We start from the raw sequence: 26,646 nt of genomic DNA on the forward strand, positions 1-26,646 counted from the left end.
AAGGCAAGGGCTGATTTCAAGGTTTTACTGCTAACCTACAAAGCATAACATGGGCTTGCTCCTACCTATCTTTCCGATTTGGTCCTGCCGTACATACCTACACGTACGCTACGGTCACAAGACGCAGGCCTCCTAATTGTCCCTAGAATTTCTAAGCAAACAGCTGGAGGCAGAGCTTTCTCCTAGAGCTCCATTTTTATGGAATGTTCTGCCTACCCATGTGAGAGACGCAGACTCTGTCTCAACCTTTAAGTCTTTACTGAAGATTCATCTCTTCAGTGGGTCATATGATTGAGTATAGTCTGGCCCAGGAGTGTGAAGGTGAACGGAAAGGCTCTGGAGCAACGAACCACCCTTGCTGTCTCTGCCTGGCCGGTTCCCCTCTCTACACTGGGATTCTCTGCCTCTAACCCTATTACAGGGGCTGAGTCACTGGCTTACTGGTGCTCTTCCATGCCGTCCCTAGGAGGGGTGTGTCACTTGAGTGGGTTGAGTCACTGACGTGATCTTCCTGTCTGGGTTGGCGCTCCCCTTGGATGGGCCGTGGCGGAGATCTTTGTGGGCTATACTCGACCTTGTCTCAGGATGGCATGTTGGTGGTTGAAGATATCCCTCTAGTGGTGTGGGGGCTGTGCTTTGGCAAAGTGGGTGGGTTTATAGCCTGCCTGTTTGGCCCTGTCCGGGGGTATCATCAGATGGGCCCACAGTGTCTCCTGACCCCTCCTGTCTCAGCCTCCAGTATTTATGCTGCAGTAGTTTATGTGTCGGGGGGCTAGGGTCAGTCTGTTATATCTGGAGTACTTCTCCTGTCTTATCCGGTGTCCTGTGTGAATTTAAGTATGCTCTCTCTAATTCTCTCTTTCTCTCACTCGGAGGACCTGAACTCTAGGACCATGCCTCAGGACTACCTGGCATGTTGACTCCTTGCTGTCCCCAGTCCACCTGTCCGTGCTGCTGCTCCAGTTTCAACTGTTCTGCCTGCGGCTATGGAACCCTGACCTGTTCACCGGACGTGCTACCTGTCCCAGACCTGCTGTTTTCAACTCTCTAGAGATAGCAGGAGCGGTACAGATACTCTTAATGATCGGCTATGAAAAACCAACTGACATTTACTCCTGAGGTGCTGACTTGCTGCACCCTCGACAACTACTGTGATTATTATTATTTGACCATGCTGGTCATTTATGGACATTTGAACATCTTGGCCATGGTCTGTTATAATCTCCACCCGGCACAGCCAGAAGAGGACTGGCCACCCCTCATAGCCTGGTTCCTCTCTAGGTTTCTTCTTAGGTTTTGGCCTTTCTATGGCGTTTTTCCTAGCCACCGTGCTTCGACACCTGCATTGCTTGCTGTTTGGGATTTTAGGCTGGGTTTCTGTACAGCACTTTGAGATATCAGCTGATGTAAGAAGGGCTATAAAAATAAATTTGATTTGATTGCAAATGTTCATAAACGCATGCAAAACAAATCGCTTCACCAACGTGAATCTTTGGTTGGGTCTTTTCCCCATTTATTAGCAGTAAAGACAAAACATATCAATAATTCCAAACAGACTGATTGAATTACTGTACATGCACAACACAGTAAATAAATAGCCTACACATCCTGTTTACTATCTCACATGCTCTGTGTAGCAGCATTCCTTAGATCTTAATAGCTTAATATATAATAATATATGTAATTTAGCAGACGCTTTTATCCAAAGCGACTTAGTCATGCATATATTTTACGTACGGATGGTACCCGGAATCAATCCCACTACCCTGGCATAGCAAGCGCCATGCACTACCAATTGAGACAAATTCTGACAAGAGAATCCACCTGGGTGCATGTATTTGAGGATCAGTCTTATAATTGTTGCAGAGTTATGCAACTCTTTGCGTCTATGTGTGCATACGGGCATGCGCGTGGACACCCGAGGAAGGCGTGTATGCAATTCACTCAATGAGATATGAGACATTATTAATGTGACATGCAGGCCTAATGCAATACACTGCAGAAAGCAGATAGAAGATAAATTTTCCCTTCCAGGAAGCAGTTGCACATGCAGGCAAGGGATTCAATCAGGGTGATGTACTCCTTGAAGTCCACAGCGCCATCACCGTCGTGGTCTAGCATTGTCATCAGCTCACCCATGTCAGGACCACCCTTCTGCTCATGTCAATGTAATATGGGATCACAAGGAAGACACAATACATTAGGATTTCTGTATTTTGTTGTCATTCACACTGAATTGCTGACACTTCACTCATGTCAAGAGAACATAAGCAGGGGATTAGAACACAAGGAAGACACAATACATGAATATGTCTTTACTTTGCTGTCATTAGTCCTGAATGAATGAGACTCCATGCAATAAAGAATCAGTCAATCACAATCAAGCTTTATTTCAAGTGCATTTTTTTATTAAAAGCACAACACTTGACAATTAAAAGTAGCATTAGAATAGCATTCGCTGTCTCATGAGGGACCAGTTTCCCAAACATAGATTAAGCCTAGTCCTGGACTGTAAAGCTGGAATACTTCATTTTTGTTTCCTTTGGTATGCATTAATTTGTGGATGTCATCACTCATTTTTGTATATATTTTACGAATTACAATTGGTAGTGTATGTTACAAGTTGCAAAACATACAATATGTTACGAATTTGCAAATGTATGATATGTTACGAATTTTAGCTATGTGGCTAACTTCAGCTAGATCACTAACGTTAGCTAGGCTAGGGGTTAAGGATTAAGGTTGGGGTTAAGTTTAGGAGTTAAGTTATAAGGTCAGTGTTAGGGGAAGGGTTAGCTAACATACTAAGTAGTTGAAAAGTAGCTAAAAAATAGTAAGTAGTTGATGTTTTTCTAATTAGCTAAAATGCTAAAGTTGTCCGGGATGAGACTCAAACTCGCAACCTTTGGGTTGATAGACAATCGCGTTATACGCCCACCAAAGCACCCTCCTTTGATTTTTTTTGCCTTAAGTAACCATCTGTCTTATGTAACCATACCAAATGTAACATATCATTATAAATGGAGCTTATCAGTCTTACGTACAGTATAATACGAAATGCTCTGAGACCAGGTCGGCTCGATAGAACAACAGAATATGCACTGTATTTCCTTTTTTTATACCACATTGCTGTTTCCTCACTGCAGATGACATCTTTTTTTTTAAGCATGCTCAATGGACAATCTTAATTGAAAGTGCTTTTTAGTCCAGGATGATAAGCTTTTAATGGGGGTCTGGGAAACTGGCCCGAGTTGTTGCATTGACTCACCCCAGTTATGTTGGGCAACTCCTTGATGAGGTTGGTTAGCTCTTTCTTGCTGAGGGTCTCAGCATCTCCACAGCCAGCGTGCTTGTGGAATGTCATGATGAGGGCTCCCAGGGAGGTTTCCAGGGGTGTGGGCTGTGCCATGGTGTCTGAGACTGACGGTGATCCTGGGGGTGGAAACTATTATAAGTAGACTACTAGGCAAGCAGCTTACATTTGGAATGCTTTATGTTCTGCATAGGAATAAAGTAAGTAAGTAAAGTACATCATGTAAGTGCTTACTACATGCAGAATATCCATGATAAATTGATAACAGTTTACTCAGACCTATGATACCACACAGGTAACTGGCATTTCAACTCGTGTTTCGAATGCATGTAAATTAATGTTGGCGCTATTTCAAATATTTTTCTGAAAAAGTAGTGTGGGTCTAGTAAAGAACCAAATAATTATGAACAGTACATCTTTAGGAAATAATCATTAACAGTCACACAGCTGTACCCTATGTAGACGAGTGTTCAAAATGAAACATGCATGAAGAATAATGTGTTGTTTTCAAAAGTATTTTTAAATGGTTTATTTGATCAATTCCTGCATTCTACCCTATTGGTCAATGTTATATTTTACACTTCAGTCTAAGCGGCCAATTAAACAAGGAATATCCACACTGTAAAAAAAACATGTTATTTTTAGGTAGGGTAGACAAGGGATGGTTATAACACTTTTTGCATTATTGTAAATTTTTCAGAGATTGTTTGAGCTGCTATATTCAAAATGAGATACGAACAACTTACATCTGTCTGCTACATATTAGTGTAGGTATTATCTCTCTAAATCAAACAGACACGGTGTGACTTTGTCTCAAATGCAAGGAGTGAAATGTTACAATTTACCCCACCTCCCAGGACAGTGGTAACAGGGATTAGGGTAAAATGTAACAGTTTGAAAAATTGCATAAATCATGACATGCAACGAGATATTTAAGGTATTTTTGAGAACATGAGAACAACATTGCCATGTTTAACATTTTGTGTGGCAGAAATAATAAAATAATAATACAAATCATAAAATGTGTATTATTTTTATGCTCCATTAACTTTTTTAACAAAAACATGTGTGTGTGAGGGTGAGTGAATGAGTGAGTTTGAGAAAGACAGAGCGTGTGTGTGTGTGTGTGTGTGTTGTACATGTTCATTCAATCAGAGTCACAGTTGGGACAGTGGTATGGTGGTCTTGGGATACAGGCTTGGTGGGCCCATCATTTATATTCCTACGACTGCACCCAGACCTCCTTAGGCTTGTTACAACTAACCATGACCCTTTGCAGTCTTCAGCTAGCTTAATTTTAGCTACATATTAAAACTCTAGCATTGCTGACTTACATAAAAAAATATCTACACACACTGGTTATAAACCTGATATATGTTTGGTGAATCAAAATACAAAGCAGGTGATACCATCTGCAAAAAAGTACTTTCTTACCTCAAAATCAGATTTGTGATAATAAAATCTATCACCGGGTCTTACTTCTTCACATGAGGGTTGAGGATTAAACAGCATGTGCACAGTGAGTCATGATTCTAATTTGTTCCTGATTGAAGATATTGAGAGTGTTACAATCAACCCATGTTACATCCATCCCTGGTCTCCCCTAACTTACTGTCAGCCAGTTACCTGTAAGGGGGGGGGGGGATAAGTACAGTATGTTAGCCTACCATAAATTCCAAATAGGTTTAAACTTTGCTTTAACAGTACAGGTAAATGGCAGACAGTATATTACCTTAAAAAACAACAATACTTATTTTTTACAGTGCATGCTACGCTAAAATACACTGATGTAGACCAGCAATTTGTCCAAATAGCCTATTTCAGCAATGTGCAATGCGACGTCTGTCTCTCACCAGCTTGTTTTCCAGAACAGCGCATTTCTTACCTTCACCTGGAATCTAGCCGCCATGATAGGAAGGTTTCTTCCATGGTTATCGGAGCGATGCTCCCGGAGAGGATAGAAACTGAAGGGGGGGGGGGTATTTCTGCCCCGCCACAAGGAGGGGTGAGGGGGAGATTTGTCTGCATGCATCATCGTTAGCCTATAAAATGTCAGAGGCTATAACTACAACGGGAAAACAACAAAACATGTAAACACAGACAAAACACACACTGACACGACCACAGACACAGGCTACTCACGAACCAGAGCGTCCATCATTGAAGCGAGCGTTCAATCCGACTGTGCCTCCTTCGATGAATTACACATGATACCCCTACCGTTATCATAACAATAACAACAGGTGCCATAAAGGCAAATATTGCAAAATAGATATTCATAAAACCTGGAAGATCAGTTAATTTAGCTGAAGTAGGCCTTGCCCTAATAAGGCATCTGTTTTGCGCAGTAAGGTTGGAACTGGACGCAAGCAAGTAAGGCTATAGACTACATTATAGGCCTGCTACCCAATAGAAAAATGAAGCCAAATGGAAGAGAGAAAATAAATTTGTAACGAAATCAAATGTAGCCACAACGATCATCCGATCACAAAAATGTACAATTCCAAGTGCTGCCAGATTATGCGCTTGGGGGGATCCTCCCCGCTCAGACGTCTCCCACCCTTCCTTTACCGAATCGCAATCGCATCAATTTTGGCAAATCTACCACGATTCAGGGATTTCTGTCTCTGCTGTTGCTGGCTGGTTACACTGTAATATAATGGGGTGGGGGTAAATTGACTTACATAGCCTGAGCATGTGTAGCCTAATAAACCCTGTTAAAGTGGCCTCAATTACGTTGATATTTTAGGCTACAAAATAAATGACTGCTGTTCACCGGGGAAAAGACAGTGGAGTGGGATTGCAAATATTCATCAACGCGTGCCCCCCCAAAAAACGCTTTACAAACGTCGTTGGGTCTTTTGTCAATTTATTAACGGCAAAGATAGAACATTTTGTAGCGATCCTCCAGTATATGAGCCATGTTACAATTCCGACCGAGTGATTTAACCCTATTACCGCGAGGGTGTTTGCCTCTCAACCCAGGAATGCACCAGGGTGTGTTTGCCTTTCTCTTCCCTTCCCGCCGTTCGGTACACTGGTATCAGAAGTGGGATTTCTATTGGAGAAGCAGTTTATGCCAAACTTCATACTGTCGCCTACTATATTTGTTTACGTCGTTTTTCTACTTACCCAGAGTCAGACGAACGCAGGTATAGACCTACCATTTGAATGTCTCTGCATGCAGTTTGGAGATTATTCAAGTTAGCATATCCAGCCAACCCGTTATTTTAGCACAATTGCTGGAAGTCGCTAGCTCCTCCCAAAAGCAGGGGAACAGACATTCTAACTACTCCAAACATGGGTGATTAGACATTTATAGTCTTACAAAGCTATACATAGTCATTCATATTTTATACATTCGTTAATTTCACTGATTATTCATGAAACGAGAGTCTACCCACTTCCCCATTATTTCCCGTTGTCCCCATAGAGATGTAGGCATAGAGTTCGCAACGGTGTGTTTCAATGGCGCTGCCTGTGCGCTCACAGACGCCATACTGGGACAGGACAGATAGCCTACCATGCTTTTGCTGATTTTGACAGAATTTCAGAAAGACACACTAGTTAGGCTATACTTTTATAGGAAACAGTTTCATTAATTTACTAGCATAACCAATGCAACCATGTTAATGCAATTTGATCTCAACTATCCTTATAGTACAAGGAAATGGTGTCACCGCATAATATTATTATTACATATTAATTAGCCTACTGATACATATGTCATTGACATAAACGTTTATTCCTTATAAATTCCTCATTCTACAAAACAAAAACCTTATTCACAAAGAAAACACCCGGACAAACAAATTCAAATTAAACAGGCATTTATTAATGTGGCATCTATACCTTCAGCCTCTAAACTGCAGTTGATTTTGCGATTAATTTCTTAATTTTAGGCTTAAAAGAAACATGTCCTCCTGTGTTTTGTATTTTTGTTTATTTTCAATTTTTTTCCCTGGGATACCATGCTGTTACAATGTAAATGATGTAAGCACTTGTAAGCACTTGCAATGTAGATTCTGTATAATGACTACATTACCCCTAATGCTCATTGACTGGATATTCCAAATTACCATAGCAATTATACATCACAGTAGTAATATTAGGGTGAGTTCGTAAATTCACTCTGGTTATTTTCTCCGATTTCTGAGCACTCGTCTGAGTGTGCCAGAGCGCAGAATAACTGATGCATTTATGAACCTGCAACACCCGTTCAATATGACCGATATCCGTAAACGTCGGCAAAAAAAACGTAATTCAGTTGTTGCCAGTGTCACAGTTATCATCACCAACGCTCTCGATAACATGAAAACATCCTAACCAGCTCTGCTAGGGCGAGTAAAATGGGCGAGGTCAGAACACTCGGACCAGCTCTGAATTTACAAATGGACAATCTGACAACACTCTGAATTTACAAACGCCCAGAGCACACTCCAAGTGCTCTCTGACACTCTAGAATGAATTTACGAACACACCCTTAATATGCAACCATTTATGTATATAAACCCTGAATTGCTGATGCTATGTATTGGCCATAAAGTATCACAGTATGAGTCATAATACCCATAAAAACCTAGTGGTCAAACATGGAAACGGTTCCAATCGTTTTTCCACCATTACTTTTTCCCATGGGGGATTTTAGAAACACTTTGAGAACTTTGTTTTTGAGAACTGTGTAAATAACTCTCAGACAAGTCTACTTTTATCAATACTGTAACGACCCTGGGTTTATAAGCGTAGATATCGACTCTGTCGCTCGAGCATGCTTTTGGGGCACAGTCGATGGCGCGCTGGACTTCGGGCCCGAAGGTTGAGGGTTCGAGACCTGCTCCCTGTCTGTTTCATTAAATCGGTGTCAGAAGTGATCGGACCATCCACGAACGTGTGTGTGCTTGGCCAGTGAGCTCGTTCCTGTAAGACGTTGAGTTGTAGGCTAGCTAATGGTTAGCTAGTTAGCCATTTTCTAAATTTAATTTAACCTTTATTTAACTAGGCAAGTCAGTTAGGCTTCGTCTGAGTTTGGCCGGTGTAGGCCATCATTGTAAATTCTTAATTCTTATTTACAATGATGGCCTACACCGGGCCAAACTCAGACGATGCTGGGCCAATTGTGCGCCGCCCTATGGGACTCTCAATCACTGCCGGTTGTGATACAGTCTGGATTCAAACCAGGTTGTCTATAGTGACGCCTCTAGCTGAGATGCAATTCCTTAGACCACTGCGCCACTTGGGAGCCCAAGTGTAGACTGGCTACATTAGCCATCTATTTGTTTTGATATTTAAATGCATGAGAAATTCCTAACAACGACGTTAGCTTTCTTTGGCTTTTATAAACCAACAGTCTAGCTTGCTAGTTAACTAGCTAATTAACTTTGATGATGAAGCTAGGCATTCTTGATCATGTTTGTTTGTGTCTGTGGGTGAGGGGTGGGGGGTGGGAAGCCTATTTCCAGTAACCTACTACTTGACTTGTAGTTAGTTTAGCTGTATTATTTTGGTCTGGCTTTTTGAGAGTTTTTGACTGATTAGCTTCTCTTGAGTCAACTTTCTACTTACTTTACTTCGGGAAGACATTGATCTGTTTGCTGTTACACTCTGGACATATTTAGTCCTACTTGTTATAATGTGGTTCAAATTAATTGGAATTGGAGCCTCCAGAGTGACGCAGCGGTCTATGGCATCGCAGTGCTAGCTGCCTTACTACAGATCCTGGTACGATACCAGGCCGCAACCGGGAGACCCATGGGGCGACGCACAATTGGGCTAGTGTCGTCTGAGTTAGTGGAGGGTTTTCCGTCCGGGATGTCCTTGTCCCATCGTGCTCTAGCGACTCCAGTAGTCGCATGCACGCTAACACAGTTGCCAGGTCTACAGTGTTTCCTCTGAAACATTGGTGCAGCTGGTTTCCGGGTTAAGCGTGCATTGTGTCAAGAAGCAGTGTGGCTTGGTGGGGTTGTGTTTTCTGAGGAGGCATGGCTCTCAACATTCGCCTCTCCCGAGTCCGTATGTGTGTTGCAGAGATGAGACAAGACTGTAACTACCAATGTGAAAGGTAATTGGTATTCACATGTGTTTTTTTAGGTATAATAACTGTCATGTAATTGATGCCAAATTGCAAACCTTACCAATGGGTATGCCTGAGTCTTATCACCTCTCAACCAGGTAAACTGGAGTGTTGGAAGGGTTTTGTCTCAGCCCAGCTCTAACACAGTTGCTAGTAGTTAGCTATCTGACAGCATAGGTGTCAGCTAGAGATGACTCGCAGGAGCTTACAGGGATTTGTAGGTTTTCATATGTGGCCTTTGAGGCTAATTAGTATTTTAGAATCTGGGGGTAAATAGAGCCGAATATATTGATAAAAGTCACCTTGTCCGAGAGAGATTTACACGGTTATCAAAATGTCACGCCAGGTAAAGCCTACATGAAATGTCACGCCAGGGAAAGCCTACATGAAATGTCACGCCAGGGAAAGCCTACATGAAACACAGACCTTGTTTGAAGTGGTTGTAAAATCCCCCTATGGGAACAATGAATGGTGAAAGAACGGAGGCATTTCTGCGGGCTCTGCTGATAAGAAGTTTTTTTCTCTGCTCCTCTCATACAGGAGTAATAAAGGCCTAGTGATAAACACATTTTTAATTTTCTTTAAAAAACATGTATTTTTTATTAACACTTTTTTTTTGTAAATCTATCTGCAGCACCCCTACTTCCCACGGCTATTTAAATATCTTTGTTGTTTTTGGGGACAGTACCATTTGTACTCTCCAAAAATATATACTTTAAGGATTTTGTAATATATATATATGTATATGTTTAGCTCACATAATATAATTTAAAAGTGTGCATTATGGTGTCTGTAATATAATAAATGTGTCAGGAAACGAATGTAGACATTAATAAATGCATTTCTATATCTTCAAAAATATGTTTTACATTGCAGAGATGCCAAGATGGCTGTGAGGTGACTTCAATACAGCGCCCCCTGTCAGTCATCCAGGGTTTATACACCTCATGTATGCAACATGCAGCAATCCACAGTATCCAAGGTATACTATCAACAGTGCTATGGGTTTATAGCAGCCTATTCCCTGTGCATAAAATCTTCAATGGCTGATCTAATGACTCATTGCCCTGTTTTCCCCAACTCTTAAACTAACCCTCAAATCCTTTAAAATAATGCTGTCAAATAAAGCAAAGTACTGTACACAATGAGTCAAACTAACACTAGGCCTACAACATAGGCAACAAACGTGAGCTGGTAGATTAGTCAGCCCACACTGGAGAAGTGAAAATGACATTCTCACTTCCAATTTGGAGGTGCATCTTGCGCATCGTACATGCAGGACCAGCACTAGCCTACAGGCCTACTGTTTAATAATAGATATAGATAACATGGGTTCTTGGTGGGTCTATTAAAACATAGCATGCGCCTGATCCCACAGGAAATAGGCCTATGGAAGTTTTTTTTATGCTCTGAAGTTGAGAATATTACCGGTAAATCCAGACCCATTTTGATATGCAGGAGGGGGGAATTGCATTGCATTCATGCATTACAATAGTAGGGCTAATTCTATTTCTGTTGTAAGCTGTTTAAATAGATCTGGATAACAGGGGTTCAAGGTAGGCCTATCAAAACATGCGCCATCAAGCCACCAACACACGCAGCAGTGAGTAGGCTTATCGCACAACTTGCTGACTTAAGTAACAGTCATGAAAGCATGTGCCATGATCCAAAGGGAAATATTGGAGTTTTTTAAATGCTCCGGAGATGAGAATGTTGGTAGCTTATCCAGAGACCAAAAATCTGAACAGATACATATTTGATTTGCAGAAGGGGGGAATTGCGTTGAATCAAATGATACATTTCCAATTATGTACTGGGCTGCACAAGTGTAATGTAATACACTGCACAAAGCAGATGGAAGCTGGCATTTTCCCGCTAGGGCACAGTTGCACATGTAAGGGATCCAATCAAGGTGATGTACTTCTTGAAGTTCATGGAGCCGTCAGCGTCCTGGTCCAGCATTGTCATCAGGTGCCCCACTTCAGGACCACCCTTCTGCTTATGTCAATGTAATATAGGATCACAAGAAAGACACAATATATTAGGATTTCTGTATTTAATTGTCATTCACACCGAATGGCTAGGGCTGCAATACAAAATCAGTCGAAGTTCAATAAAACTTAATTTCAAGTGGATTTTTTTCTTAAAAACATGACGCATTTAAAGTGACGCTCCAGAGCTTTTGCATAATTTCAGTCTGTAGTTTTGAAAGTAGTGCTCGAGCAAAAACGGTCCCTGAAAAAAAATGGTGTACTACTTCATCCATTTCATATATGTTACGTCCTGCAAATTCCAATTCGTAAAATATGTTACGAATTTGTAAGTGCTTAAGATCCCGGTCTGCATCTTTAACAATAAAATATAGCATTAGAATAGCGTTTTCTATCTCATAAGGGAACGGTTTCCCAGGCACAAATTAAGGCTAGTCCTGGACTTTTAAAAAAAGCATGCTCAATGGATCTTCATTTTTGAAAGTGCTTGTTAGTCCAGGACTATAGGCTTAATCGGTGTCCGGGAAACTGGCCTGAGGTGTTGCAATGACTCACCCCAGCAATGTTTGGCGGCTTAGCCTTGATGAGGTTGGTTAGCTCTTTCTTAATGAGGGTCTTGGCATCTCCACTGCCAGCGTGCTTGTGGTTTGTCATGATGAGAGCTCCCAGGGAGGCTTCCAGAGGTGTGGGTTGTGCTCTGGTGTCTGTGACTGATGGTGATCCTGGGGGTGGAAACTATTATAAGTAGGATACTAGGCAAGTAGCTTACATTTGGAATGCCTTATGTTCATAGGAATGAAGAGGACTAAGTAAGTAAGTATGTACGTACAGATGTCGGATCTTAATTTGACCACTTTCGTCACAGGAGGAAAATAATCCTGCAGCAGGGGGATTTGAATATCTAAATACATATTTTTAATCGCCGCCAGGTGGCAGCATGAAGCAGTGTTTGTTAATGATGCAATACTGTATCAACATTGTAGGCTACCTTATGTAGGCTACGTGCACGTTACTAGAATAGATTTACATATTTGTAGGGGGTATATGTATTTTTTGTTACGGAAAATCAATTGTTTTATTATACAGTACCAGTCAAAAGTTTGGACACACCTACTCATTCAAGGGTTTTTCTTTATTTTGACTATTTTCTATATAGTAGAATAATAGTGAAGACATCAAAACTATGAAATAACACATATGGAATCATGTAGTAACCAAAAAAGTAGCCACCGGTTGCCTTGATGACAGCTTTGCACATTTTTGGCATTCTCTCAACCTGCTTCATGAGGTAGTCACATGGAATGCATTGCAATTAACATGTGTGCCTTGTTAAAAGTTAATTTGTGGAATTTCTTTACTTCTTAATGCATTTGAGCCAATTAGATGTGTTGTGACAAGGTAGGAGTGGTATACAGAAGATATCCCTATTTGGTAAAAGACCAAGTCCATATTATGGCAAGAACAGCTCAAATATGAAAACAGAAATGACAGTCCACCATTACTTTAAGACATGAAGGTCAGTCAATGCGGAACATTTCAAGAACTTTGAAAGTTTCTTCAAATGAGGTTGCAAAAACCATCAACCGATATGATGAAACTGGCTATCACGAGGACTGCTACAGGAAAGAAAGACCCAGAGTTACCTCTGCTGCAGAGGATAAGTTACCCACCTCAGAAATTGCAGCCCAAATAAATGCTTCACAGAGTTCAAGTAACACATCTCAACATCAACTGTTTAGAGTAGACTGCGTGAATCAGGCCTTCATGGTTGAATTGCTACAAATAAACCACTACTAAAGGACACCAATAATAAGAAGAGACCTGCTTGGGCCAAGAAACACAATCAGTGGACATTAGACTGGTGGAAATTTGTCCTTTGGTCTGATGAGTCCCAATTTGAGATTGTTGGTTCCAACCGTCGTGTGAGTCTCCGCATGTGTACTTCCCACCGTTAAGCATGGAGGAGAAGGTGTGATGGTGTGGGGGTGCTTTTTTGGTGGCACAGTCTGTGATTTTTTTTTTTTTAATTCAAGGCACACTTAACCTTCCACAGCATTCTGCAGCGATACGCCATCCCATCTGGTTTGCGCTTAGGGGGGGCTGTTTTTAAACGGGACAATGACCCAACACACCAGGTTGTGTAAGGGCTATTTGACCAAGAAGGAGAGTGTTGGAGTGCTGCATCAGATGACCTGGCCTCCACAATCCCCTGACCTCAACCCAATTGAGATGGTTTGGGATGAGTTGGACTACAGAGTGAAGGAAAAACAGCCAACAATTGTTCAGAATATGTGGGAACTCCATCAAGACTTTTGGAAAAGCATTTCAAGTGAAGCTGGTTCAGAGAATACCAAGAGTGTGCAAAGCTGTCATCAAGGCAAAAGGTGGCTACTTTGAAGAATATAAAATCTAAAATACATTTTGATTTGTTTAACACTTTTTTGGTTGCTACATGATTCCATATGTGTTATTTCATAGTTTTGATGTCTTCGCTATTATTCTACAATGTAGAAAATAGTAAATATAAGGAAAAGCCCTTGAATAAGTAGTTGTAGCCAAACTTTTGACTGGTACTGTATGTTGAAAAGAAGCAATAGGCAGAATAAATTATTATAGACACTGACCCCAGCACACATATGCCAGACTCAGCATGGGTTCAAATCCGCCCATTGCCCTTTGACTCATGGATGAACATCTATTTTTGACGCATTAATTCCATGTGTTTACAGTGTTGAAACAGAAACAACTCAAAGGTTAAAGGGTATGTCTCAAGGGCCAATAATGCAATTCTTCAGAAAATGGGCGTGGCTTCACAACGTTTTCACATTTAAATAATGGCGGAAAAACATGCGGGCCGGAGTCCAGCGAGACCGGATACAAATTCATTGCTTTAACTACTGGTGTGTTAGCTCAATTTCCTCCAACATCGGAGGTGGAACTAGTCAACTATCTAGTAAACACTTCAGATACAAGGTTGGTGTCTCTTTTTTTGAACAAAATTAAACAGATATATCTTGTAATTGAACAAAATATTAAGGTGGCCATTAACTGGGGACCGTATGCTGATAATACACACCGCTTACCGCTGATAATAGTAGTATTTCCACTGAAATGTCAAACATGATAATTGCTAACCCGTTAGCTAACATTTTTACAACACCAATAATCACAAAACATTGATGGCTTGATCACAAGAAAACACTGTTGAAGATAATATATTTCTTAAACGGTGTTTAATATGCCGATAATACAGGGTGCATCGCTAGCTAGCTCCCTAATGTTAGTTGGCTACTAATTGCCAGTATATTAACTATATGATATCTAACTAACTACCAAATGATTATTGACTTGATAAATCACGTCATTCTTAGCTAAGTGGTATAGTCGTTATGCGTTCTCAATGGACATAAATTCACTCTGGTTATTTACTCTGATTTCAGAGTACTCTCGTCTGAGTGTGCCAGAGCGCAGAATAACTGATGAATTTACGAACGCTCAACACCCGTTGAATATGGCCGGTGTCAGTAAACATTGGCAAAATATCATTACATTTTTGCCTGAAGTACAGACACCAACGCTCTGGATAACATGAAAACAGCCTAACCAGCTCTGCTAGGGAGAGTAAAATGTATGTATGTACAATGTAAAAAAAGCCAGTTAGCTTGTTGTGTGCTTGACTGCCGTTGTGATGATCAGAACGATAGGATCAACCCTACTCCTCGGCCAGTGTGCGCTCTGAACACTCCGAGAGGGAAACGCTATGAATTTACGAATGAACAATCTGACAGCGCTCTGAATTTACGAACGCCCAGAGTGCACTCTGGCACTCCAGATTGAATTTACGAACACACCCGAAGTCGTAAAATGTCTAGCTAGTAATTTGTTATGCTACAAGTTAGCAAGAGGTTGCATAGCAACAGCATCAACTTCTGGTAGACTGGCGTAGCGCTAGTATGCTCAACTGAAAGGATACCGTTCGTTTACAGTACACTAAAATGAACTAATAGTGTATAGTATGTAGTATATCCTCATTAAGTATGTGGTATACAGTATGCTAGTATGTGTATTTGAACTCAGCGAATGTATCAAGAACAAGATGAAACGAGCTGAAACGAGCCACTTGCATAATAAAATGATGTTCATCGCAAGCAAATACAGTTCTGGACAGTTAGCTTACAGTGGTAAGGCACCGAGACCCCTCACATTTACATGTGACATTTTAGTCATTTAGCAGATGCTCTTATCCAGAGCAACTTACAGTTAGTGCATCCATCTTAAGATAGCTAGTTGGTACAACCACATACTCTATCACAGGCATAGTAAGTCAATTTTTCCTCAATAAAGTAGCCATCAGCAAAGTCAGAGCTAAAAGGGGGAATGTTGGTTCAGGGGGGGATTATTTGTGGGTGGCTTATTTGTGAGCTCTGTGTAAATTTGAATCCCCCGTGATGTGATTATTATTATTTTTTAAATCTAAACTCACATTTATTGCGGAATTGTGTTAAGATTAGGGGATCAGTTCAATCCAACACGCATTGCAGTATTTATGCAGCTCTTTTTCCAATGGTCAAATTAACTCACAGATTGGTTTTCTTGGGTACTGTTTAAAAACCTACAACTACTACCAGGGTGACCCCTCTCACAGATATGCTTTCAATTTTCAAAATTAGATATGTGTGGGCACGGATGAATATTGTAAATAAAGGATTTTACTTTTTTAAAATATATTTGCCCCATGCAGGATTACCAAATGTCTTAGTAGACTGCGCCACTAATCAATGATAATGTTGTTGAAAAAATACAAGTGGTTTACACACAATACGCCATAACGTCAAAGTGGAATTGCATTTGAACACATTTTTACAAATTCATTCAAATTGAAAAGCTGACATGTCTTGAGTCAATATGTATTTAACCCCTTTGTTATGGCAAGCCAAAATAACTTCAGGAGGATAATTGGCTTAACAAGTCACATAATAACTCACACAAAGATCCAATCTTCCTTCCTAACTCAGTTGCCGGAGAGGAAGAAAACCGCTCAGGGATTTCACCATGAGGCCAATGGTGACTTTAAAACGGTTTAATGGCTGTGATAGAAGAAAACTGAGGATGGATCAACAACATTGTAGTTACCCCACAATACTAAATGACAAAGTGAAAAGAAGGAAGCCTGTACAGAATAAACATGTTCCAAAACATGCTTCCTGTCTGCAATATGGCCCTAAAGTAGTTTTGATGTCGTCACTATTATTCTACAATGTAGAAAATACAAAAATATATTTATAAAAAAAACTGGAATGAGTAGGTGTGTCCAAACTTTGGTACTGAATGTAAATAAGGTATTTCTGTTTTTTATTTTGAATAAATGTGAAACCTGTTTTCACTTGGTCATTATGGGGTATTGTGTGTAGATTGGGGAGATTTACTTTTTGCATTCAATCCATTTTGAATTCAGGCTGTAACACAACAAAATATGGAATAAGTCAAGGGGTATGAATACATTCTGAAGGCACTGTAGCTTAAGTATAAAATGTGGGCGAGCATCCACATTGGAGGAAAGTTTATCGTTCTATAGTAGACCTACATCTGTCAATCTACTGATGGCCGATAGCAGCTCACCAACTCAGCCACGGAAACTCTAACAGTAAGCTAGCCTATTATCGGTTTTCACACCTTTCATTATGTTACAATGCATAGGCTAACGGGTGTAGGCTATTGGAATATAATCAAATAACAACAGGCCTTTTGCAACCACCAATGGCACTAGATTATCGCCATCTGATGTCTCATTAAACCATGAATAGTGCTAAATTCACCTGCACAGCTGATCTCAGTTGCAACCATTATTGGTCACCTCACCGCACCCTAAAATACTTTTTCTATTGTTGGATTCTGAGAATGTGAAATATACTTATTCATGTCACTGAAGGAGAGAGGGTAATGTATCACATTTACATTATTTCAGGATATGCTATTGTTAGCCATTAGGAATCCTATGGGAGGGAACCTCTGGGAGGAGAAAAGACATAGTCTGGTACCAGGCACCATGACAGCTGTGAGTTGGGGAGGAGTGAGCACTTTTTGGGTAGAGGTCAGGTCAGATAAAGTGAGGAAGAACATATATCACTATGGTTCTGTCTAGCAACAAAGATGCATCGGCTGTTCAGATGTGTAGGAGGAGACTCCTCCTAGGAGGAAGGGTTAAATATCAGTGCCTGTGTGAAAGGTTGTTGTTGAAAGTTCTCTTTCAATTCTAATTGAATTCTTCAACAGTTAATTTCTCTACCATAAGCCACCTCCGACGTCATTGTCACGCCCTGGCCTTAGTATTTTGTGTTTTCTTTATTATTTTGGTCAGGCCAGGGTGTGATATGGGTGATTATGTGTTCGTCTTGTCTAGGGGTTTTTGTAGATTAATGGGGTTATGTTTGGTAGTCTAGGTAAGTCTATGGTTGCCTAGAGTAGTTCTCAATCAGAGGCAGGTGTTTATCGTTGTCTCTGATTGGGAACCATATTTAGGCAGCCATATTCTTTGAGTCTTTTGTGGGTGATTGTTCCTGTCTCTGTGTTTGTTGCACCAGATAGGGCTGGTTTGGTTTTTTTCATGTTTATTGTTTTTATATACTGTTTGTAATTTTCATTTTTCATTAAAGATGTTTATGAATAACTATGCTGCATTTTGGTCCTCCTCTCTTACGACGGAAGAAAACCGTAACAGTCATGTTAGAGAATTTGGCCTCACAACCGCAGACCACATGTATGGCGTTGTGTGGGCGAGTGGTTTGCTGATGTCAACGTTGTGAACAGAGTGTCCCATGGGGGCGGTGGGGTTATGGTATTGGCAGGCATAAGCTACAGACAACGAACACAATTTCATTTTATCGATGGCAATTTGAATGCACAAAAATACCGGGATGAGATCCAGAGGGCCATTTTGTTACGGTATGTGTAACCAACAGATGCATATCTGTATTCCAAGTCATGTGAAATCCATAGATAAGGGCCTAATTTATTTATTTCAATTGACAGATTTCCTCATATGAACTGTGACTCAGTAAATCAATGAAATTCTTGCATGTTGCATTCCTTACAATATAAATCAAATATTTCCTTGTTTACCACGGCAAATCTACTGTGGCAATATACAGCAGACAGCAGGAAAATTCTCCACGACAGTAGAGTGATCAAGTTAAGATACAACATCTGTACATACGTATGTAAGTAAGAGCTTACCACACGCAGAATAGACGTGTTAAATTGATAACAGTTTAGTCAGACCGATTATATCACACAGGTAACTGAGATTACATCTCTTGTTTTGAATGCATGAACCATTGGGATATTTTTCTGACACATTATACAGGTCATAAAAGTGTAGTAAAGAACAAAACTGTTATGAACGTAGAATGAAGGGACGATGGCACATTCTTTCCTAGAGTGACGGAATCTAATTTGATTGGTCCTCAACTCCCTGCTCAGGATTTGTGAGATGCAAATTATTTTAATGGCACATTCAGTAGTAAGGTGAAAGCAACCAACTGTAGACAAAAGTCGAGGAGTGAAGTCGGGGGAGGTTAATCTGCGACAGCCGAAAGTTGGACACTGATGTGGTTTTCCAACAGCAGGGCTCACTGCAACATGGTAGTGTTGCCATTGTTTATAAAAGTTTTTCATTGTAATGTCAAAATAAACATGTCTCCAACCCCCATATCACACACTCACAAACTGTAAATATATGTGTGTAAAGTACTATCTTTTGGTGAGAGAGATCCTCAAATACCACATTCAATTGTACATATATAATGCATACATGAATTGCAGCAAAGTTGGTTCCTGTTTCAGTCACATCTGGTTAAAAAAAACACCTTAATGATTGGTTGACAATAGAGCCTCCCACAATGCAGGTGAGGGCTGCAGGATGAAGTTTGTGATGAGCAACTGCAGAACTTTTCAGTCAACTGCATTCAATACTTCATGACCTTAGATCACATGGTTTTTGTAAAGTTCATGCAGTTGCAAATCGGACCATCTTTAGCCCTATAATGCAACACACTATGAAAGGCGCCCCTCGAACACTCCCAAAGACTCCCTTTTAATTTCAATTGATATAGCCTAGTGCGTCAAAGGAGTGAATTCATAGGCTACACTAGTAACCTAGTTATCAAAAAAGAAAACAATGACTGAATTCACTCTTTTGACGCACTAGGCTATATCAATTGGAATTCAAAGGGAGTCTTTGGGAGTGTCCGAATACGCCTTTCATAGTGTGTTGCATTATAGGGCTAAAGATGGTCCGATTTGCAACTGCATGAACTTTACAAAAACCATGTGATCATGATCAGTACTCCGTTTTTTATTTGTAATACATTTACAAAAATTTCAAAAATTTTTTGCTTTTTGTCGTTATGAGGTATTGTGTGTACATTGATGAAGGAAAAACACTTTTAATTAATTTTGGAATAAGGCTGTAACGTAACAAGCAACGTGATCATGCAGACATTGTCCGTGTTCTAAAGGATCAAACCCGCAATGTATCATTGTTAAATTGTGACTGACTGATCTACAAATAATAATGAGTCATGAGTCAGTCGGCAGTCGCCTGCAGTCGTTTTGATATGCTCTCGAACATGGCCATTGATTCAGTTTTGATCTAACTTTATTAAGCGAGCATCATTCGGTATCCTGTTCTCTACACGTGGAGTGGATTGAGACTGTGCGCGGATTGAGGGGTCCGGTACATGTACAGAGGCTTCGGCGCCTTGGCTGATGGTAGCGAAGGTCTGGAAAAGTAAGATCTGCAGCAACTCTGTTTTATATATATAACTGCTGCTCACTCTCCCCTCCCTTCACGTTGTTCTCTTTACTCACCCTCTTCTGAACCCTCAACCAAATGTATTGACATGATTATGTAGCCTCTGTACAGCAGAAATAAGAACCCTGTGACATAAAAAAAGGATACAACCCAGCTAGAACATAACGTTCCGAGAACCATATGTTTCTTAGACCTAGGTGAGCGCGTGTTTGTCCTATGGTTATTTTGCTTACACCCTTCCCACAATGTTCTGTGAAGGGTACAGGATACCCAGCTGGCACATAATGTTCAGAAAACCATACTGTATGTTTCTGAGGTGGGAATTTCAGTACTTCAGCATAATGCTTCCTGGAGGTTTCCTCGTGGTTCTATTTAAAGTCATGTTTTCAGAACGTTCAGAGAAAAATCTTCGCACACAGCACCTTCTGTGGTTCATCTACTTTTGTTTCTGAAACGGCACGGCAAAGCAACACACAAGTTGAAAAAAATCCAACACATGCGACACACTGCAACCTAGTCCAGCAGATGAGTAGCAGCAGTGCAGATTGCCTCCCATTGAAATTAATGGACTTCCACCAGAACGCATACAGTTTACAGAAGTTGGTGTGCACAAGGACAATTCCACTCAAACTATATTTTGGTATTTGTTTCATTAATCAACTGTTGATAACAGTCCCAGCATGTTTTGCATGTCAGCAATCAAGTTTTCAAGACATATCACTTTCAAAATATAGAAAAACAGACGGTATGATGCGTCTTGCCAAATTTCGGCAAGAGCTCAGATACACATGAAAGCATGAAATGACTCTGGGAACTGAAAGAACATCACTCAGAGATGCACCAAAATAATATAACGTTAAAAATAGGTGAATCGTTCCTCTAGTGTAAAGTAGAGAATCTCACACATGTGCAGGGTTTCAGAGAATTCGTACACATAGCCATTCCTTTCTCCCCCTCTGCAGCAAAAGGCCTCCATGGGCCTGGCCTGAATCCCGTCTCCATGGTAATGAGCATCTCTGGTCCCCCCTTATCCCAGGAGCTCCACAAAGTGTGTGGCATTTTATTTGCATGGTTTCTCTTTTTGTTTCCAGTTTGTATAATGTTGCAGTTACATGTTTTTACACAAGCCATTATAAAGCACCTTATAGTTTTGTCTCAGAAATGTGCACCAAAATTCATTAAGCCTATGGTAGGCCTACCTACGTGGTTCAATATATTTGGAAGGCTTTAACATATTTGGACGCAGCTTGATATTTAAAAAAATGCAGGAGAATTGAATGGACATTTTAAATGGTAGCCTAATGGGAAGTTGTAAATATTCACAATACGACATGGGTGTACGACATTCTGTTCTCAAACATCACAAGACAGCAAGCAACGTGATTCCGATTTTGTATTGGCTATAGTGCTATTTAAAACATGCATATCTGTTTCCTTAATGTCTAGGTTTAGTACTATTTAGGCTAACATAACGAATTAATTACCACATTCAAGGTAGAAGAATAGGGTGATGGGCAGGTTGAGGAGAAAGAGGCTATATTATTTTCCAGAAATAGCCTATAGAAAGGCCCGTATAATATATATATATATATCAATGTGTTACATTGAGCCGTGTTAAATGTTGGAATGGCATGAGATATTGTGCTTGAATGTTGTGAGGTTATAGACCAAATTATGATGTAATAAGGGTGGTCCGACAGGTGGAAAATGCGGGCAAATCAGAAACCTGAACAAAAATGGTGGCAATCTGTTACTGCCTGTATGCATCAAATTTAGCCTATAAAAGGTCATAGACTAGAATAGACTACAACGGGAAAACAACAAAACATGTTAACACAGACCACAGACAGTATAGAATTACTTACACTAATACGAACCAGAGCGTCCATCATAGAAGTGAGCGTTTTCAAAGCCGACTCTGCCTCCTTCGATGAATTATACATGATACCCCTACTGTTACTATAACAAAAATGCACGGTGCCATGAAGGCAAATACTGCAAAATAGAAATTCATAACTCCTGGCTGATCAGCGTATATAGATGGAATAAACCCTAATGTGTCATCGGGTTTGCGCAATAAGATTATTGAAACTGGACGCACGCGCGTGAGGCTATAGCCGTTAACAATAGAAAAATGAATCAAAATGGAAGAGAGACATTTACATTTAAGGAAATTAAATGTAAACGACCATGAAAGTGCACACACCGTTTCAAATTCTGCGCTAATGTGACCCCCGAGCGCCCAGATGTCTCCCACCCTTCCTTTGCCGAATCGCAATAGCCTCTGAAAATCTGTCGATTCAGGGGTCTCTGCTATAGCCTACTGTAATATAAAGGGGCGGGGTGAGAAGGACTGCAGTAGTCGCAGCATGCGCAATAAACGTGAACTCTTAGTGAAAAGAGTGGCCTCAATAAGAATTTAGTGCGATTCAATTAATCAGATATTTCACATATCAAATTGCTACTGCTGTACAAACACAATACAAAATAACACTGTAGTAGGCCTAGCCAGTGATCTACACTGCATTCGGAAAGTATTCAGACCCCTTGACTTTATCGACATTTTGTTACTTTACAGCCTTATTCTAAAATTGATTAAATCGTTTTTTCCCCCTCGTCAATCTACACACAATAACGTATAGTGACGAATCAAAAACATTTGTTTTTTTGGTTGCAAAAACTAAAATAAAAATGAATTATCACATTTACATCGGTATTCAGACCCTTTACTCAGTACTTTGTTGAACCTTGGCAGGGAGTACAGCCTCAAATCGTCTTGGGTATGAAGCTACAATCTTGGCACACCTGATTTGGGGAGTTTCTCCCATTATTCACTGCAGATCCTCTCAAGTTCTGTTAGGCTGGATGGGGAGCCTCCATGCATAGTCTGGGCTCTGGCTGGGCCACTCATGGACATTCAAAGACTTGTGCTGAAGCCACTCCTGCATTGTCTTGGCTGTGTGCTTAGGGTCGTTGTCCTGTTGGAAGGTGAACTTTCGCCCCAGTCTGATGTCCCAAGTGCTCTGGAGCAGGTTTTCATCAATGATCTCTCTGTACTTTGCTCCATTCATATTTCCCCCCATCCAACATCCCCACCGCATGATGCTGCCACCACCATGCTTTATCATAGGGATGGTGCCAGGTTTCCTCCAGACGTGACGCTTGGCATTCAGGTCAATGTGTCCAATCTTTGTTTCAGGAGAACAGAGGATCTTGTTTCTCATGGTCTGAAAGTCCTTTCGGTGCCTTTTGGCAAACTCTAAGTCATGCCTTTTACTAATAAGTGGCTGACGTCTGGCCACTCTATCATAAAGGCTTGATTGGTGGGATGCTGCAAAGGTGGTTGTCCTTCTGGAAGGTTCTCCCATCTCCAAAGAGGAACTCTGGAGCTCTGTCAGAGTGACCATTGTGTTCTTGGTCACCTCCCTGACCAAGGCCCTTCTCCCCCGATTGCTCAATTTGGCCGGGAGGCCAGCTATAGGAAGAGTCTTGGTGGTTCTAAACTTCTTCCATTTCAGAATGATGGAGGCCACTGTGTTCTTGGGGACCTTCAATGCTGCAGAAATTGTTTGGTACCTTCCCCCAGATCTGTGCCTCGACACAATCCTGTCTCAGAGCTCTACGGACAATCCCTTCGACCTCATGGCTTGGTCGTTGCTCTGACATACACTGTCAACTATGGGACCTTAAATGGACAGTTGTGTGCCTTTCCAAATCATGTCCAATCAATGTAATTTACCCCAGGTGGCTTCAATTAAGTTGTAGAAACACCTCAAGGATGATCAATGGAAACAGGATGCACCTGAGCTCAATTTCGAGTCTCATAGCAAAGGGGTCTGAATACTTTAGTAACATTTTATAAAAACCTGTTTACACTTTGTCATTATGGGGTTATTGTGTGTAGATTGATGAGGGATTTTTTTTAAATCCATTTTAAAATAGGTCTGTTATATAATAAAATGTGGAAAAAGTCAAAGGGTCTGAATACTTTCCAAATGCACTGTATATAAACACTTGATAGCTGATGTTATGTGGTGGCCATTGAGAGGCTCTGAATATTGGTACTCCATAGAAGGACCAGTCCTCCATAGGAATGAATGGAATTCTACTGTACTGTGTATACACTCAACTTATTAGATACACTCATCTAGTACCGGGTCGTACCCCTTTTGTCTCCAGAACATTCTGAATTCTTCAGGGCATTCTACAGGGCATCCACAGGGATGTTGGTCCATGCTGACACGATTGCATCAAGCAGTTGCTGTAGATTGGACAGCGGTACATTCATGCTGCGTACAGCCCGTTCCATGTCATCCCAAAGATGCTCTTTTGCGCTGAGGTCTGGGGACTGCGCAGGTAACTTACGTAAACTGAACTCGCTATGATGTTCCAGGCAATGTTTTTCCACTCCTCAATTGTCGATCAGACAAAAAACTTAGCAGTATAACAGTGGTGTGCAGAACGGCATATCAGAACGCACAACTCGTCAATCTTTGTCATGGATGGGCTATTGCAGCCAAAGACCACACTGGGTTCCACTCCTATCAGCTAAAAACAAGAAGAAGCGTGAAACCCGGTATGATAGTCTTTTTATTTATTTATTTCACCTTTATTTAACCAGGTAGGCTAGTTGAGAACAAGTTCTTATTTGCAACTGCGACCTGTCCAAGATAAAGCATAGTAATTCGACACATACAACAACACAGAGTTACACATGGAATAAACAAAATATTGTCAATAATACAGTAGAACAAAAGAAAACAAAAAGTCTACATACAGTGAGTGCAAATGAGGTAAGATAAGGGAGTTAAGGCAATAAATAGGCCATGGTGGCGAAGTAATTACAATATAGCAATTAAACACTGGAATGGTAGATGTGCAGAAGATGAATGTGCAAGTAGAGATACTGGGGTGCAAAGGAGCAAGATAAATAAATAAATACTGTATGGGTATGAGGTAGGTAGATAGGTGGGCTATGTACAGGTGCAGTGATCTGTGAGCTGCTCTGACAATTGGTGCTTAAAGCTAGTGAGGGAGATATATGAGTCTCCAGCTTCAGAGATTTTTGCAGTTCTTTCCAGTCATTGGCAGCAGAGAACTGGAAGGAAAGACGACCAAAGGAGGAATTGGCTTTGGGGGTGACTAGTGAGATATACGTGCTGGAGCGCGTGCTACGAGTGGGTGCTGCTATGGTGACCAGTGAGCTGAGGTAAGGTGGGGCTTTACTTAGCAGAGATTTGTAGATAACCTGTAGCCAGTGGGTTTGGCGATTTATATGAAGCGAGAACCAACCAACGAGAGCGTACAGGTCGCAATGGTGGGTAGTGTATGGGGCTTTGGTGACAAAACGGATGGCACTGTGATAGACTGCATCCAGTTTGTTGAGTAGAGTGTTGGAGGCTATTTTATAGATGACATCACCGATGTGGTGATTGACAGAGTCAAAAGCCTTGGCCAGGTCGATGAATACGGCTGCACAGTAATTTCTCTTATCGATGGCGGTTATGTCATTTAGGACCTTGAGCGTGGCTGAGGTGCACCCATGACCAGCTCTGAAACCAGATTGCATAGCGGAGAAGGTATGGTGGGATTCGAAATGGTCGGTAATCTGTTTGTAAACTTGGCTTTCGAAGACCTTAGAAATACAGGGTAGGATAGATATAAGTCTGTAGCAGTTTGGGTTTAGAGTGTCACCCCCCTTGAAGAGGGGGATGACCGCGGCAGCTTTCCTGGCAGTTGACCAGGTTAGGGGTAGCCAGGTGGAAAGCATGGCCAGCCGTAGAGAAATGCTTATTGAAATTCTCAATTATAGTAGATTTATTGGTGGTGACAGTGTTTCCTATCCTCAGTGCAGTGGGCAGCTGGGAGGAGGTGCTCTTATTCTCCATGGACATTACAGTGTCCCAGAACCTTTTTGAGTTAGTACTACAGGATGCACATTTCTGTTTGAAAAAGCTAGCCTTAGCTTACCTAACTGCCTGTGTATATTTGCTTCTAACTTCCCAGAAAAGTTGCATATCACGGGGGCTATTTGATGCTAAATGCAGAACGTCACAGGATGTTTTTGTGCTGGTCAAGGGCAGACAGGTCTAGAGTAAACCTAAGACTATCTCTATTCCTAGTTCTACATTTTTTGAACGGGGCATGCTTCTTTAAGATGGTGAGGAAGGCACTTTTAAAGAATAGCCAGGCATCATTCCAGGATACCCCGGCCAGGTCAATTAGAAAGGCCTGCTCGCAGAAGTGTTTTAAGGAGCATTTGACAGTGATGAGTGGAGGCCGTTTGACCGTTGACCCATTACGGATGCAGGCAATGAGGCAGTAATCTTGATTGAAAACAGCAGAGGTGTATTTGGAGGGTGAGTTAGTTAGGATGACATCTATGAGGGTGCCCGTGTTTATGGATGTGGAGTGTACCTGGTTGGTTCATTGATAATTTGTGTGAGATTGAGGGATTGTA

At 41.0% G+C, this 26,646-nt stretch overlaps 1 protein-coding gene and 1 long non-coding RNA gene across 5 annotated transcripts; both read right to left on the reverse strand.

Moving 5' to 3' along the window:
• Positions 1-1,485: 1,485 nt before the first annotated feature.
• LOC124012046 (protein S100-A2-like) lies at positions 1,486-6,510 on the reverse strand. Of its 4 annotated transcripts, XM_046325414.1 has the most exons (4): positions 5,460-6,490; positions 5,199-5,355; positions 3,269-3,432; positions 1,486-2,154 (listed from the first exon to the last, which is right to left on the reverse strand). In XM_046325414.1, the coding sequence occupies exons 3-4, from the start codon at positions 3,407-3,409 to the stop codon at positions 1,984-1,986; spliced, it is 312 nt and encodes a 103-aa protein (XP_046181370.1). In that variant the 5' UTR covers positions 3,410-3,432; positions 5,199-5,355; positions 5,460-6,490; the 3' UTR covers positions 1,486-1,983. The 4 variants fall into 4 exon arrangements, with proteins under 4 accessions (XP_046181370.1, XP_046181368.1, XP_046181369.1 ...); XM_046325412.1 differs by lacking the exon at positions 5,199-5,355 and having other exon boundaries at positions 5,456-6,510; XM_046325413.1 differs by lacking the exon at positions 5,199-5,355 and having other exon boundaries at positions 5,460-6,486.
• A 4,624-nt stretch (positions 6,511-11,134) lies between these two features.
• On the reverse strand, positions 11,135-22,485 carry LOC124013003. The gene is made up of 3 exons (XR_006834802.1): positions 22,052-22,485; positions 11,930-12,096; positions 11,135-11,378 (listed from the first exon to the last, which is right to left on the reverse strand). It is a non-coding gene; the product is annotated as an uncharacterized LOC124013003 (long non-coding RNA).
• Positions 22,486-26,646: the final 4,161 nt, after the last annotated feature.

Source organism: Oncorhynchus gorbuscha, linkage group LG24 (assembly GCF_021184085.1).
Source record: "Oncorhynchus gorbuscha isolate QuinsamMale2020 ecotype Even-year linkage group LG24, OgorEven_v1.0, whole genome shotgun sequence".
Classification (NCBI taxonomy): domain Eukaryota; kingdom Metazoa; phylum Chordata; class Actinopteri; order Salmoniformes; family Salmonidae; genus Oncorhynchus; species Oncorhynchus gorbuscha.